At 40.4% G+C, this 14050-nt stretch overlaps 1 protein-coding gene across 2 annotated transcripts in view; it reads right to left on the bottom strand.

Annotated features, from left to right (window-relative positions):
* The window catches only part of LOC137332561 (matrin-3-like), an 82494-nt gene that overhangs the window by 41205 nt on the left and 27239 nt on the right, over positions 1-14050 (bottom strand). For both annotated transcript variants that reach the window (XM_067996482.1, XM_067996483.1), the window contains exons 3-5: positions 5715-5776; positions 5283-5321; positions 1982-2097 (exon numbers count right to left, since the gene is read on the bottom strand). In XM_067996482.1, the coding sequence (XP_067852583.1) occupies positions 1982-2097; positions 5283-5321; positions 5715-5776 (217 nt within the window). The remainder of the gene's footprint in view (positions 1-1981; positions 2098-5282; positions 5322-5714; positions 5777-14050) is intronic.

The raw sequence follows: 14050 nt of genomic DNA, 5'->3' as shown, positions 1-14050 counted from the left end.
AAGAGGGAGTATATCTGTCTCGCTGTTTTCCCTGCTGCTGCAAGCAATATGCTCACAGAATAGCAAAGATAGTCCACTCTGCAAATTACAACTTGCTCATCTATGCTCATGCAACTCAACTGTACCTTAATTGTGTTGAAGTTAATGTACAGTTAAAATTCTTCCATATGTCTTAGATCGGAGTAATCTGGGTCCTGATTCTCAAAGGGACTAAAACTGTAATAGGCATTACCTTTGACTCAGACCCTTGAGCTGCCTTATGCAAATATGTGGGAAGGTTGGACTATCTGTTTTGCGCAGCTCGGGGCTACAGTTTTCTTCTCTGGCACCAAGCTCCTCAACTGGTGTCGGTGCCCCTAATCTGGTAGCTTTGGCAGATTCCGAATCACCAATACTCTCTGCCTTAATGAGGAAAAATTCCTAAAAGTATGGAGTCCACTTGCGAAATACTTTCCCAGATTGGTTGGTCAGCGATCATTCATCTACATGAGTTTTAGACTCTGTCAGAATTCTTCCCTTTGGTGGTCTCTAACTTCATTTCTCTTTTTTTTTTACTTCCTGTCTCTTAATTTTTCATTTTCTGTTTCTTGTCTTATCTACACTATGTCTCAAGTTTTTGCCGAGCAAGGATGTGATAGGTTAGGGTTGCCATAGCTCACCCTCTTCTGTTCAGGTAGTATTAGTGCCCTGGCATGTTCCCCTTCTAACTATCCTTAAGTGACAGGCATGGAGATTTGTCATGTGCAACTTTAACCTTCATTTTCTTTACCTCCTTTTTTGTGAATTCCTAATATATTGCACAGCATTTAACATTTACTTTCTGACCAACTATTATTGCAATATCAATGTGTTGTATCAATGGTTTGGTATTTGCACTTTACATATGCTTCAGCACATTTTAAATCCGAAAGCTAAAAGCAAATTTTAAATCGAAAAAAGTAATCCTAACAGGATTTAAAGATTACATCTGTTTGCTTATACAGTCCGCACCACTTATAGCGGGGGCATTCATGCACACGATCTGCCCGCTATACGCGAAGACTGCTATAAAGAGGCAGCGTTAATAAAATTAAAAATCAATGTGCAAATAGCCAGACACAGTCTAGACTAACACTGTTATTGACCTAAACATCTGCCAAAAAGTCTTTTAAACTATTTTACTATCTCCATAGGTGGGCAGAAAATAAGAGAAATGACATTAACTGATCAGTGATTTCCTGAGCAACCAGAATCAATTTAGTGTTGGCTTATGAGACCTGTTCTGTATGATAAATTATGAAGTATTCAAAAGATTTCCTGTAGAAGATTTTATGCAAGAATAACCAATTGATCAACCCTTAATATGTGCAGTAGTTATATGCAAGCTTTTGCAATCTTTGCGAGATCACCCAGCACTGTTTTGAACCTGCACCAGTAAATCACAGTTGCTTTTAATGCCGTGAGCTTTGAGCAATATGTACGGGCATCATTAGTTTAAAATTATATCGGCTATAATTTCAATAGGATGAAAATAAAAAGTTCTTTTTTCAAAAGAATATACTTTATTAAAGACTGCCAGAGGCTCTTTTATTACATTCAGTGCATCTTAACAAGGTGCGAATGTCAGTAAACACAGCAGTTTCTGCCCGAAATAAACGGAGCATTTAAGTCAATACAACTTTGAAACTGCAAATGGATAATCGTTATCGATTTTTATCCGATATAAGTGACTGCCTGTTTTAAAAGTGAATGTTTTACGTGGTGGGGACTGTACTTCCAACCTCCTTTTCACAATAGCTACATTCAAGTTTGCAGCTAGAAGCTTAAATCTGCTGCGATGTTTCATCTGATCAGAAGTCTGCTGGTTTGAACGAAGATTCAAGCCTAAAATGAATTGCTGGTAAACAGCAATGGGCACCAGTTTTCTGCACTGAGTATGTTACTGAAAATTACATTCTCCCCTGCAACTTTAAAATGTAGTAACACAGTTGATTATCATTACCCCCATGGGATTCCATTGCTCCCAGCCCTCTGTTGGATGCAAGAAAGGATCCAGATGGTGGGGGGCCCAGAATACCTGGAGCCAGGTTTGTTGACTGTAAAACAAGTGGATCGGCCCTAGAAGCAATGAAAACAATTTAAGCAGAGTTCACACACAAATCAGAAACAAAGGAAGATTAAATAAAATTGTAACACAACCTTCATTCTAATGCTAAATTAATTAGCTATAATGAAAAAAATCATGTCTGCATGTCTATTGCTTATATGTAATATAATTTGAGCTTTCTAATTGGTTACATTGAAACGATGAGGTGGAGCCATGACAGTGGCTCAATCAAAAAGGAAGGTTAAGGCAGCTATCATTAAATAGTTCAGCTGCCATTACAATCTTTCCTCTAGCAGCTAGTTGATTTCAGGCAGCAAGATATTAAACAAGAAAGAATTATGGACTCAAATCCCTATAATTGAGGCCAGCGAGATTTTAAAATGAAACTAATGCTGGAAATACAGGGTCTTGTCTGAGCTGTGAGGGAAATCTACTCCTAGAAAATACTGGAAACAGATTTAAAAGCATCTCCAAGAAGGACTCACAGGTCGATGGCGAAGTATACTTAATTCAATTTTTTAAAAAACATGAACAACATCAATTACGTGCAAAATACACTGCATCGTAAATTATAACAATAATCCAATCTTTCCCCTCAAATTTAACAGGTTATACAAAAACATTTATGTTTTACAAATTTGTTGAATTTTTTGAGGATCTAACTGGCAGGGTAGATAAAGAGGAACCAGTGGATGTAGTATATTTGGATTTTCAAAAGGCTTTCAATAAGGTACCACGTAAAAGGTTGGTACGCAAGATAAGGGCTCATGTGGTTGGGGGTAATATATTAGCATGGACAGAAGATTGGTTAACGGACAGAAAACAGAAAGTAGGGATAAACGGGTCATTTTCTGGTTGGCAGGCTGTAACTAGTGGAGTGCCGCAAGGATCAGTGCTTGGGCCTCAGCTACTTACGATCTACATTAATGACTTAGATGAAGGGACCAAGTGTAATATATCCAAGTTTGCCGATGATACAAAGCTAGGTGGGAAAGTAAGCTGTGAGGAGGACACAGAGTCTGCAAAGGGATATAAACAGGTTAGGTGGGTGAGCAGGAAGGTGGCAGATGGAGTAATAATGTGGGGAAATGTGAGGTTATTCACTTTGATAGGAAGAATAGAAAAACAGAATATTTTTTAAATGGTGAGAAACTATTAAATGTTGGTATTCAGAGAGATTTGGGTGCCCTCTAAAAGTTAGCATGCAGGTACAGCAAGCAACAAGGAAGCCAAATGGCATGTTGGCCTTTATTGCAAGGGGGTTGGAATACAAGAGTAAGGAAGTCTTACTACAAATGTACAGTGCCTTGGGGAGACCTCACCTGGAGTACTGTGTACAGTTTTGGTGTCCTTATCTAAGGAAGGATATACTTGCCTTAGAGGCAGTGCAATGAAGGTTCACTAGATTAATTCCTGGGATGAGAGGGATGTCCCTTCATCTAAGTCATTAATATAGATCGTAAGTAGCTGAGGCCCAAGCACTGATCCTTGCGGCACTCCACTAGTTACAGCCTGCCAACCAGAAAATGACCCGTTTATCCCTACTTTCTGTTTTCTGTCCGTTAACCAATCTTCTGTCCATGCTAATATATTACCCCCAACCACATGAGCCCTTATCTTGTGTACCAACCTTTTACGTGGCACTCAAATGAGATTGAGTAGAATGGACCTATACTCTCTGGCGTTTAGAAGTCCGAGAGGTGATCTCATTAAAAAGTACAAGATTCTGAGGGGGCTTGACAGGGTAGATGCGGAGAGGTTGCTTCCCATGGCTGGAGAGTCTAAAACTAGGGGGCATAGTCGCAGGATAAGGGGTCGGCCATTTAAGACTGAGATGAGGAGGAATTTCTTCACACAGAGGGTTGCGAATCTTTGGAATTCTCTCCCCCAGAGGGCTGTGGATGCTGAGTCATTGAATATGTTCAAGGTTGAGATAGATAAATTTTTGGACTCCAGGGGTATCAAGGGATATGGGGATCGGGTGGGAAAGTGGAGTTGAGGTCGAAAATCAGCCATGATCTTATTGAATGGTGGAGCAGGCTTGAGGGGCCGTATAGCCTACTCCTGCTCCTATTTCTTATGTTCTTACAACTACTGCAAGTAACAAAAATTTTTTGTAGACCATATTGTAGTACATAATCAAACATTCTCTTTTGTTCAGGCTCCACAAAGATAAGAGTATACCAAAGTAGTACAAAAAACTGGTAGCCACATTAAATGCCTACATCTTCAGGCCAACTTGAGTAGTCACATCAAAGCATGAAAACTACTTAAGATGGCGACTTACATATTATCTCTAAAAGAACCATCTCATATTAACCCAAGGGTAGTGAGTTCATATGCAAAAGGATTTTCCTTGGTAAGCTTGATTTATCCTGTTGAACTCTGCCCTGCAAAGGAGTTAAGGCTCCTAATGCCAAATAGAACATTTGTTCATTGATGCTAGGACCATAGCTTCAATCCATTGGATTGTGAGGCTTTTTTTTTACTTCTATAAATGCTACTAGGTGTGGGACTTTCTCCAAACTTGCTGGGTTTATGCTGCAAACAATAACTTTCCTGTCATAACCAGGACACAATGGGGTTTCCCTTAGCATCAGTCTCTGCTAGATACAAGTGATAGACATAAAAGCAACATTGTAGATTCCTAGGAAATTTGTCTAGTGCAACTCATCTAGCAGCAATTACAGAATGTACAAGGGACAAAAATGTAAGATCTGGCTAACGATGCCATACCCGAGATACGCAGATAATGAAGCACTTACATCTCAACCCACTTGAATCACGGAATATCAAATAACCAGGATCCAATAAGCAGTTTCTGCTGCTTAGAAAGGGTGCCACTACCAACTGTGCATTGTCATTAGGTGAGAATGCCCTGCACGAGATGTCATCCCAACTGTCACACTCTGTACTGACAGCCCACCCTGATGCTGTTGAGCCTTAGATACTCATGTGAAATTCTTATCACTATATGAAAACATGCATCCTTGAGGCCAACCATAGTGCATCAATTTATCTAGCTATATCTGAAACATCTATGGAAGGGTCACAATCTAGAACTTCTCATACAGGGCCCTGAGATCTAGGACAAGTTGAAAGCACCCTTCCCCCAATACTTTCAAGAACAACAGAGCAGCAGGACTAAAACACATATTCTGAACAACACTTGAGTATGCAAGGAATGAACACTTACATTTGTGGGGGGTAGGCATCTGGGTTCCATTCTGGGTATCTAGCAATGAAGACATTATTAACCACAGAACAAAATTCCCAATACATTTTATTTACAGTAATAATCATTAACAATTTTATCAGATATGAAGAGCTGATATTTCAAAACAGTTATAAGTATATAATATCCCGTTTATCTCATTCTTTATGTCATTTGAAGGGCCAATCAGATGCAGAGGAATGGATCATGACTATAGGATACAGCCTCAAACTATCATGTAAAATGTTGTAACTAACTTTTTCCAACAGGCCCTCATTTTATATTCATATAAGGAACCAGATATGATTGTAGTATAATTTACTAATCACACAATGCAAAAATGTGGTTGATTAATGCACTTAGGTTGGCAAAAGTATACTGTACAGCTTCATTAGCAATCAAAAATCTCCATACATTTCCACAAGTAGGTCACAAAGCCGTCTGTGCGTTGTACTATTGTTGTGCTGGTTCCAATCCTATAAGGAGGAAAAATAATATTAACAAATGTACAATTAACAGAAATTAAAAATCTAGTTTGTAAAACCTGCACGAAGTAATAATTTACAAGTTTAATGACTTCACAGAACTACTGACACCACTGTATGGTAATATGCAGGTAAAACTACAAAACAAGCAGAGATTTAAAAAATGAAGTATTTGCATTATATTTCTCACCGTTAGTAGAAAAACAAATTATTCTCCTTCAGTCATATTCCTCACAGCTTAAAAAGGCTATTCTCCACATATCGCCAGTGAGGATAGACAAACCAATCATCTCATTGGTAAATTACAAGAAGTGTCAAAACGCACACAAATTCAGTTTCCTATAGTTTTATAAGGTGACCATTGTTTGCCAATCAGAAGACGACAGGCATTGACTGAATAAGTCAAATTCCATTTTGATTGCATCTGATTTCATGAATTTTACATGTGCTTTGGGGATTCTACAATTCTATTAAGCCCACTGTTTAATGGTGACTGAATAGGCCAAATTCTATTTTTTGACATGGAAGCACAAGATTTCTACCAATGTTCTGGAGATCATATTCCGAGATTCCGCACATCATTCCAAGAAAAGTAGCCTTGAAGATAGTTAGCACAAGGGAAGAAACCAAATTAGGATTCCATTTCCTTAACTCCCTTATCAACCACTAGGAATAAACTGGTTAAACCAATTATCTTTCAAATGAAAAATGAAAATTAACAAGTTTAAACTGTTCTGTGATAATAATGTTCATAATCAATTATCTGTGGACCTAAAACTTAACAGCAAAGATATAGCATTATATAATTAACTACCATAGATACGGTCTTCCTCATTCTTTGAAGAAATTTAAACATAAAAATGGGACACTGATGTCACAACATGGAGGGGAGTTGGGGGTGTGTGGTCGGGAGATCACCCAGAGACACTGCCTTTAAGGAATTAATTACATACTACTACTAATTCAGCAACCATCTCCCATTCTGTTGTACATAAAGACTTGTTCTGAACTTTATTTCTTTGAACAATGGGGGCAAGATAATAATGTAAGCCAAGTAAAAAAAATTTTAAAAGTAGCTCTACACAGGAAAAAGAATCAAGTGGAATGGTAGGCAGGAACTTTGTAGGTGGAGTTTGAATTTCTTCCAAAGAATGAATCTGATCATGTCTATCGCAATATATTCTTCCTCATTCATTCAACTTCCAGGGAAGACAATACACATACCAGTAACTTAACATTCTCCCTCATTTGACAACTTACACATACAAATAGCAACATGCAAAAGTAATATATAAGTAGCACTGGGTCTCTGACAATCTACACATTCGGTTGAATTTAAGTAGAGTGTCTATTGACAACGCCGTGTCAGCCAATGAGTTGCACTGTATCGGCCAATGAAATGGACTTACCGCAGGACTTACAGCAGTGTATTTCGGCTGTATATAGTGACACCACTATTTCCGGCCAGAATGGAGATGATTGGGTAATTCCTCCGTCAATCATGCCTGGAGACCACACTGCTGTACACATATTCCAGATAGTTGCCTTACAAACTGCTATGTTTGCAGACACAATAGATCCCATACACAGGCAGAGTGGGTCCTGACTTTCCCTGATGTTAGTGGTTAATATATAGAAGATACTTTCTACCACCCAGTTCACTAGCCTCTGTTTAGTGATGTTTACCCAAAGTTTTGTTCCTGTAAAAAGCAAATAATCTGGTTCAATCTAAAAAGAAATATTCCAAAAAGAATTCAAAATCTTTGAAGCTGTTTCCACTAACTTTTAACAGTCTACTATGGAACGTTACACAGCAAAGGTCTTCACAAAGAAGAAAAATGGGCTACTGAAAATCCTAGTACTGCTGTTCAAAGGTAGCGCTGGATTTTCTGCCCATTGACTACGAATTGATGGAAAATGTAGCCAGTCTTTCTCTGAAGTGGAGGCAAGCTTCTTAGAAGAACAAACCGATTCATTCTCCATTGTCTAGCAATCAGACTGGTAATCATTTCTATCACTAATTAGATATAATTTAAGAGATCTGTCCACTGCTGCAGAGACCATAACTACAACCGGCTGCATATATACCAGTACTGGATAAGCAGATATTTCCTCCAACTAAATATTGGGAAGACCGAAGCCATTGTCTTTGGTCCCCGCCACAAAATCTGTTCCCTAGCAACCGACTCCATTCCTTTCCCTGGCTGAACCAGAACGTTTGCAATCTCCGTAACATCGCCTGTCTCCGCCCCTGCCTCAGCTCATCTGCTGTTGAAGCCCTCATCAATGCCAATGTCCTCCTGGTCGGCCTCCCATCTTCCACCTTCCATAAACTTGAGCTCATCCAAAACTCTGCTGCCCGTATCCTAACCCGCACCAAGTCGTGTACACCCATCACCACTGTGCTCGCTGACCTACATTGGCTCCTGGTCCAGGAACGCCTTGATTTTAAAATTCCTATCTTTATTTTCAAATCCCTCCACGGCCTCACCCCTCCCTATCTCTGTGTCCTCCTCCAGCCCCACAACTCCGAGATCTTTGCGCTCCTCCAATTCAGGCCTCTTGCACGCACATCCCCAATTTTAAACGCTCCATTGGTGGCCGTGCCTTCAGCTGCCTGAGCCCTAAGCTCTGGAATTCCCTCCCTAAACATATCTGCCTCTTTACCTCTCTCTCCTCCTTTAAGACGCTCCTTAAAATCTACCTCTTCGGCCAAGCTTTTAGTCACCTGTGCCTAATATCTCCTTATGTGGCAGGGTGTCAAATTTTGTTTGTTAACACTCCTGTGAAGCCTTGGGACGTTTTATTACGTTAAAAGCACTATATAAACGCGCATCGTTGTTTGATTTTAGAACATAAGAAATAGGAGCAGGAGTAGACCAATCGGCCCCTCGAGCCTGCTCCGCCATTCAATAAGATCATGGCTTGTCTTGCAAACACTGCTGAACCAAGCAGTCTGCTAAGCTCATCAAGAGTTCATGTTGTCCTATTCTCTGCTTTACACTCAATATTGCTGGGATTCATAATTTCCTCCGCTTGGGTTACATGAAGGTGAATTCCGCCACAGAAGGGTTGAGGAAAAAGCATATAGAAACTTTCTATTCTGGGATACGAACAGGCCATTGAGAATCATCATCCTACTGTCCTACTTCCTGGCAGTAGAACAATGGCATTCTTATTGTAGAAGAATTTTAAAGAGGGTGCAGGAACAGAGAGACTTGGGGGTTCACATAAATAAAGGGTTTTGATTGAGTTAATAAAGAGAAACTGTTGCCTGTGGCAGAAGGGTCGGTAACCAGAGGACACAGATTTGAGGTAATTTGCAAAGGAACCTGAGGCGAGATGAGGAGAATTTTCTTTACACAGCGAGTTGTTATGGTCTGCAATACATTGCCTGAAAAGGATTGTGGATGCAGATTCAATAATAACTTTCAAAAGGGAATTAGATAAATACTTGATGGGGAAAAAATTGCTGGGCTCTGGGAAAAGGGCAGGGGATTGGAACTAATTGGATAGCTCTTTCAAAGAGCCAGCATGGGCACAATGGGCCAAATAGCCTTCTTCTGTGCTTCTATTAACAGTAGAGTTAATTTGTTTGCAAGCAGCTCAACATTGTATGGCTGACTAGACTTCCTGGAGTCTTTCCAATAGGACAACCAACCTATAAGAAAGCTTCATTCACTAAAAAAAAGACAGAACTTCAGCTACAAACCTCGGAGAATATCAGTCTCATGAAACCTTTATCGCAGATCATTCAACATCCCTGGCTAACAGTGAATCCTCAGGGGGGAAAAGTGCATAGGTAAAGACTGCAAAAGAAGTGTCATTGCCACTGGAAAGGTTCAGGAAGCAATCCAGCATCCAAGCACAGCATGATGTGTATTTCCTTCATCTGATGATGCTAGCCATGTTTTTCATTCCTGATACCAAACTCTTGAGATTTTTTTTGTACAAATAGCAGCATGGTCTGAAAGCAGGGTCCTGAAAAAGATCAGGCCTACACTGGCTGCACCTGGAATTTCTCTCAGTTGATCATCAAATTCAGAACCTGCTGAACCTCTGACCTGTCCAAGTTCTAATTAAGGCTCTTAACAGCCAGTTATCTGGTTCTGTATGGAAATACAGCTGTTGTATCCTGAGGTATGTTGCCCCTAATGACGTTATTTGTTAAACATACTGGGTGCTGACGAGAAGCCAAACAGAAGTGCCTTGCAGTGATCACAAATACTTTCCGCGTAAACCTCAGGTATTTTCTCTACGTCAAAATACATATCCTTGAGGTTTATGACTGTTAGTCCACCAGATGCAGTACTTGAATAATGTGTAAAACAGCTACTTGAATTTTTCCTTCAATTTAAGAGTTCGGGACCCCGAAGCCCATAATGGTCCTAAATCCCTGTCCTTTGTGACTACAAGTTGAGAATAAATTGTGAGTTCTCCTGGCAAGTAGATCTGAATCTTGCTCATTAGCAACTCGCTGATCTGCACACTCCTTTGAATTTTTTGTAAAATCCATAAAGTGACCTGGACACAGCCCCCCCCCACCCACTAACAGCTTCCTTCTTCCAAACATTCAATCGATTTCCACTCACTTGAAAACTATTCAATGCTGCCCTGCACAGTATTGGAGATGGCATAAGCATTGAATCACACCTTGATGATAAACAATGCGAACATGGGACTTGTTATTTCCGGTTCCCTGCAGACTTCCTGGGGTGACGTCATTCTGGTCCAAAAGGAACCATGTTTCATTTTGGCAGGTGTACCCAAACTTAAGTGCTGAATTCATCAAGTTGATCTTTTCAATTTCATTCAGAATGCCTCTCAAGTACCCTTTGAAACATTCAGTATAGATTTATTTTCTCACCAAACAGTTGGTTTCCTTAAAACAGTTAGTCTTCAGTGCCATTTTGGAGGTCTGCAGAAAAGCCTGAGATCCAAGCTATCCAAATGTGTGCAAGTATGATACTGTAGCACTGCTATTCTTGTACCAGTATCAATGGCATCCCAAATTGTTAAAACAGATTGGTCATCTGAGTAACAATATCTAAATTACCTTGCAGTGTACTCATATCTATGGAATAAGTCTAAATAGTAGACACGGCAAGCTGATTACTTTGCATGTGCATGAACATTATCCAATACACCCATTATGATATCACCCACATTTACAGAGTTCCCTATGCGTACAATTTCTTTTCTAGGCATCAAACAGTTTAGATTCTTTTTCAGGAGCACTGGGAAATGTGTGCTGTACAAATTCTCCATACCTTGCAATTAAGGCTTCTTACAAACCCACAATTAAATATATTGTCAGGCAGCATCTGTAGAGAAAGGAACTGAATTAACGTTTCATTAGCATGAAATGTTAACTCTGTTTCTCTCTCCACAGATGCTGCTTGACCGGCTGAGTATTTATAGCGTTTTATGTTTTTATTTCAGATTTCCAGCATCCGCAGTATTTTGCTTTTGGTTTGATGAAATACATTGTATATTCTTGAGATAAACAGACTTCAGGCACCATCTTGAGCAGGAATCTGGAATGCAGTCTCAACATTATTCTGGTGTCATACTAAAGAGATATGAATTTTCAGCAACTAATCCACTCAGTTTATCAAGCTTCTAGTTTAAAGCTTTGGAAATTATTTTCAGTGCCAGGCTTCTTCACATCATACGAAGCTATAGGGAGCCTCTGCTTATACGATAGCAGGTTCAGATCGCAAACTGAAGGCAACAGTTTGAAATGTGTTTCCCCATTGAATATACTAATTGGAGGAATGCTAATACAGCTACTGTGCGTTTTCATCAAACTGGGTTAGACAATAATAAACTAAAAAAAATTCTACGCAGGAATTTCCCGAGACTGGATAGTCAATCATCAATTATTGTTAAAATCTTTCAAGTAGCTTGTCGTCATGCAACACTGGTGACAATACCATGCATTGATGGACCTTGATCACTTATTATCCGACCGCCAAAACAGTCCTTTATAACAATAACTTGAATTTATATAGCACCTTTAACGTAATAAAGCGTCCCAGGGTGTTTCACAAGAGCGTTATGAAACAAAATTTGACACAGAGCCACATAAGGAGATATTAGGACAGGTGACCAAAAGCTTGATCAAAAAGGTAGGTTTTAGGGAGCGTCTTATAGGACAGAGGCGGTTTAGGGAGGGAAGTCCAGAGCTTAGGGCCTAGGCAGCTGAAGGCACAGCTGCCAATGGTGGAGCGATGAAAATCGGGGATGCGCAAGAGGCCAGAATTGGAGGAGCACAAAGAAAATACATCCACCCTGTGTAGCAGTGCTTTGGAGTGTACAAAAGGTTGGGGACATCAAACTATTCTAGTTTCAATAGCCAGTATGAAGCAACTAAATAATCTTGGCTTCTATTACAAATTCAGGTCTGCTGTAGATACAATCTCGGGTTCAGTGGCATGTAAGCAGTCTGAGTATCTTACTTTATGGAGGTTGATTCAAACTGCCCTTTATCTACTTCTACGATTGCATACCTGGGTACAACAATAATATTCCCTTGTGATCTGAACCGGTTATTCGTAACTCGCACCTGTGCTTCTTCCATCTTTTCGAAGGCACTCCCAGCAAACACAATGAAATGAGGCTTGGCACAAATCAATAAGCTGCTTTATTTCACAGTAAATTGATCACAGAGGACAGTGTTGTGAAGAATCACTTTATCTTCACGTGGTAATGTTTCAACAGGCCATGCTTCCCCAGATCAGTCTTAAATTAAACAAGATAATTTCTGATGTGGAGATGCCGATTTTCACATCGTTCACCTGACGAAGGAGGAAGCCTCCGAAAGCTTGTGAATTTAAAATAAAATTGCTGGACTATAACTTGGTGTTGTAAAATTGTTTACAAAAGATAATTTCTGGCTAGTCTCTCACATTCCAACTTAGTTGCAACCCTTGCTGTCATTTATGGCGGAAAATTGGTTTAGCCATTCATCGCCAGATCTGGCTGGACCACATCAAGCACCAGTGAGTCCTGCTCTCCTCTGTCAAAACTGCTCACAGCTCCAGGATTATCCTGGAATGCAAAGATAACACCCCCCCCCCCCAGGCTTCTGTTCACTACCAACCGTCTCCTTGAACCCCTCTCCCCTGCCCCCTCTAACAAGTGTGAGGAGCTCATGGACTTTGTTGTCACTTAGATTGAGACCAGCTGTTCCACTATTTCTGCCGCATCCCTCCCTTCCTAGAATCATAGAAGTTTACAACATGGAAACAGGCCCTTCGGCCCAACATGTCCATGTCGCCCAGTTTATACCACTAAGCTAGTCCCAATTGCCTGCACTTGGCCCATATCCCTCTATACCCATCTTACCCATGTAACTGTCCAAATGCTTTTTAAAAGACAAAATTGTACCCGCCTCTACTACTGCCTCTGGCAGCTCGTTCCAGACACTCACCACCCTTTGAGTGAAAAAATTGCCCCTCTGGACCCTTTTGTATCTCTCCCCTCTCACCTTAAATCTATGCCCCCTCGTTATAGACTCCCCTACCTTTGGGAAAAGATTTTGACTATCTACCTTATCTATGCCCCTCATTATTTTATAGACTTCTATAAGGTCACCCCTAAACCTCCTACTCTCCAGGGAAAAAAAGTCTCAGTCTATCCAACCTCTCCCTATAAGTCAAACCATCAAGTCCCGGTAGCATCCTCGTAAATTTTTTCTGCACTCTTTCTAGTTTAATAATATCCTTTCTATAATAGGGTGACCAGAACTGTACACAGTATTCCAAGTGTGGCCTTACTAATGTCTTGTACAACTTCAACAAGACATCCCAACTCCTGTATTCAATGTTCTGACCAATGAAACCAAGCATGCTGAATGCCTTCTTCACCACCCTATCCACCTGTGACTCCACTTTCAAGGAGCTATGAACCTGTACTCCTAGATCTCTTTGTTCTATAACTCTCCCCATCGCCCTACCATTTACGGAGTAGGTCCTGGCCCGATTCGATCTAGCTCACCAAGCCAAACTTCCTCTGAAATTTCCCCCCTGCCCTAGCCCTGAACTCGTATCTTTCTCTAGTTTCTCTCCTATCTCCTCACAAACTCATCTTGTCCACGAGACCCATCTCCCGCTCTCTCGACCCTATTCCAACCAAACTGTTGACCACTCAACTTCCCTTCCTGGCCCCCATATTAGCTGATATTATAAATGCTCCTTCTCCTCTGGTACTTTCCCACTCCCTTTCAAATCTGCCGTCATCACCCCACTCCTCAAAAAACCA

The sequence above is a fragment of the Heptranchias perlo genome, chromosome 14 (assembly GCF_035084215.1).
Source record: "Heptranchias perlo isolate sHepPer1 chromosome 14, sHepPer1.hap1, whole genome shotgun sequence".
In the NCBI taxonomy this organism is placed as follows: domain Eukaryota; kingdom Metazoa; phylum Chordata; class Chondrichthyes; order Hexanchiformes; family Hexanchidae; genus Heptranchias; species Heptranchias perlo.
Note: the sequence above shows the minus strand (reverse complement) of the source record. Positions and strands in the feature narration are given on the sequence as shown.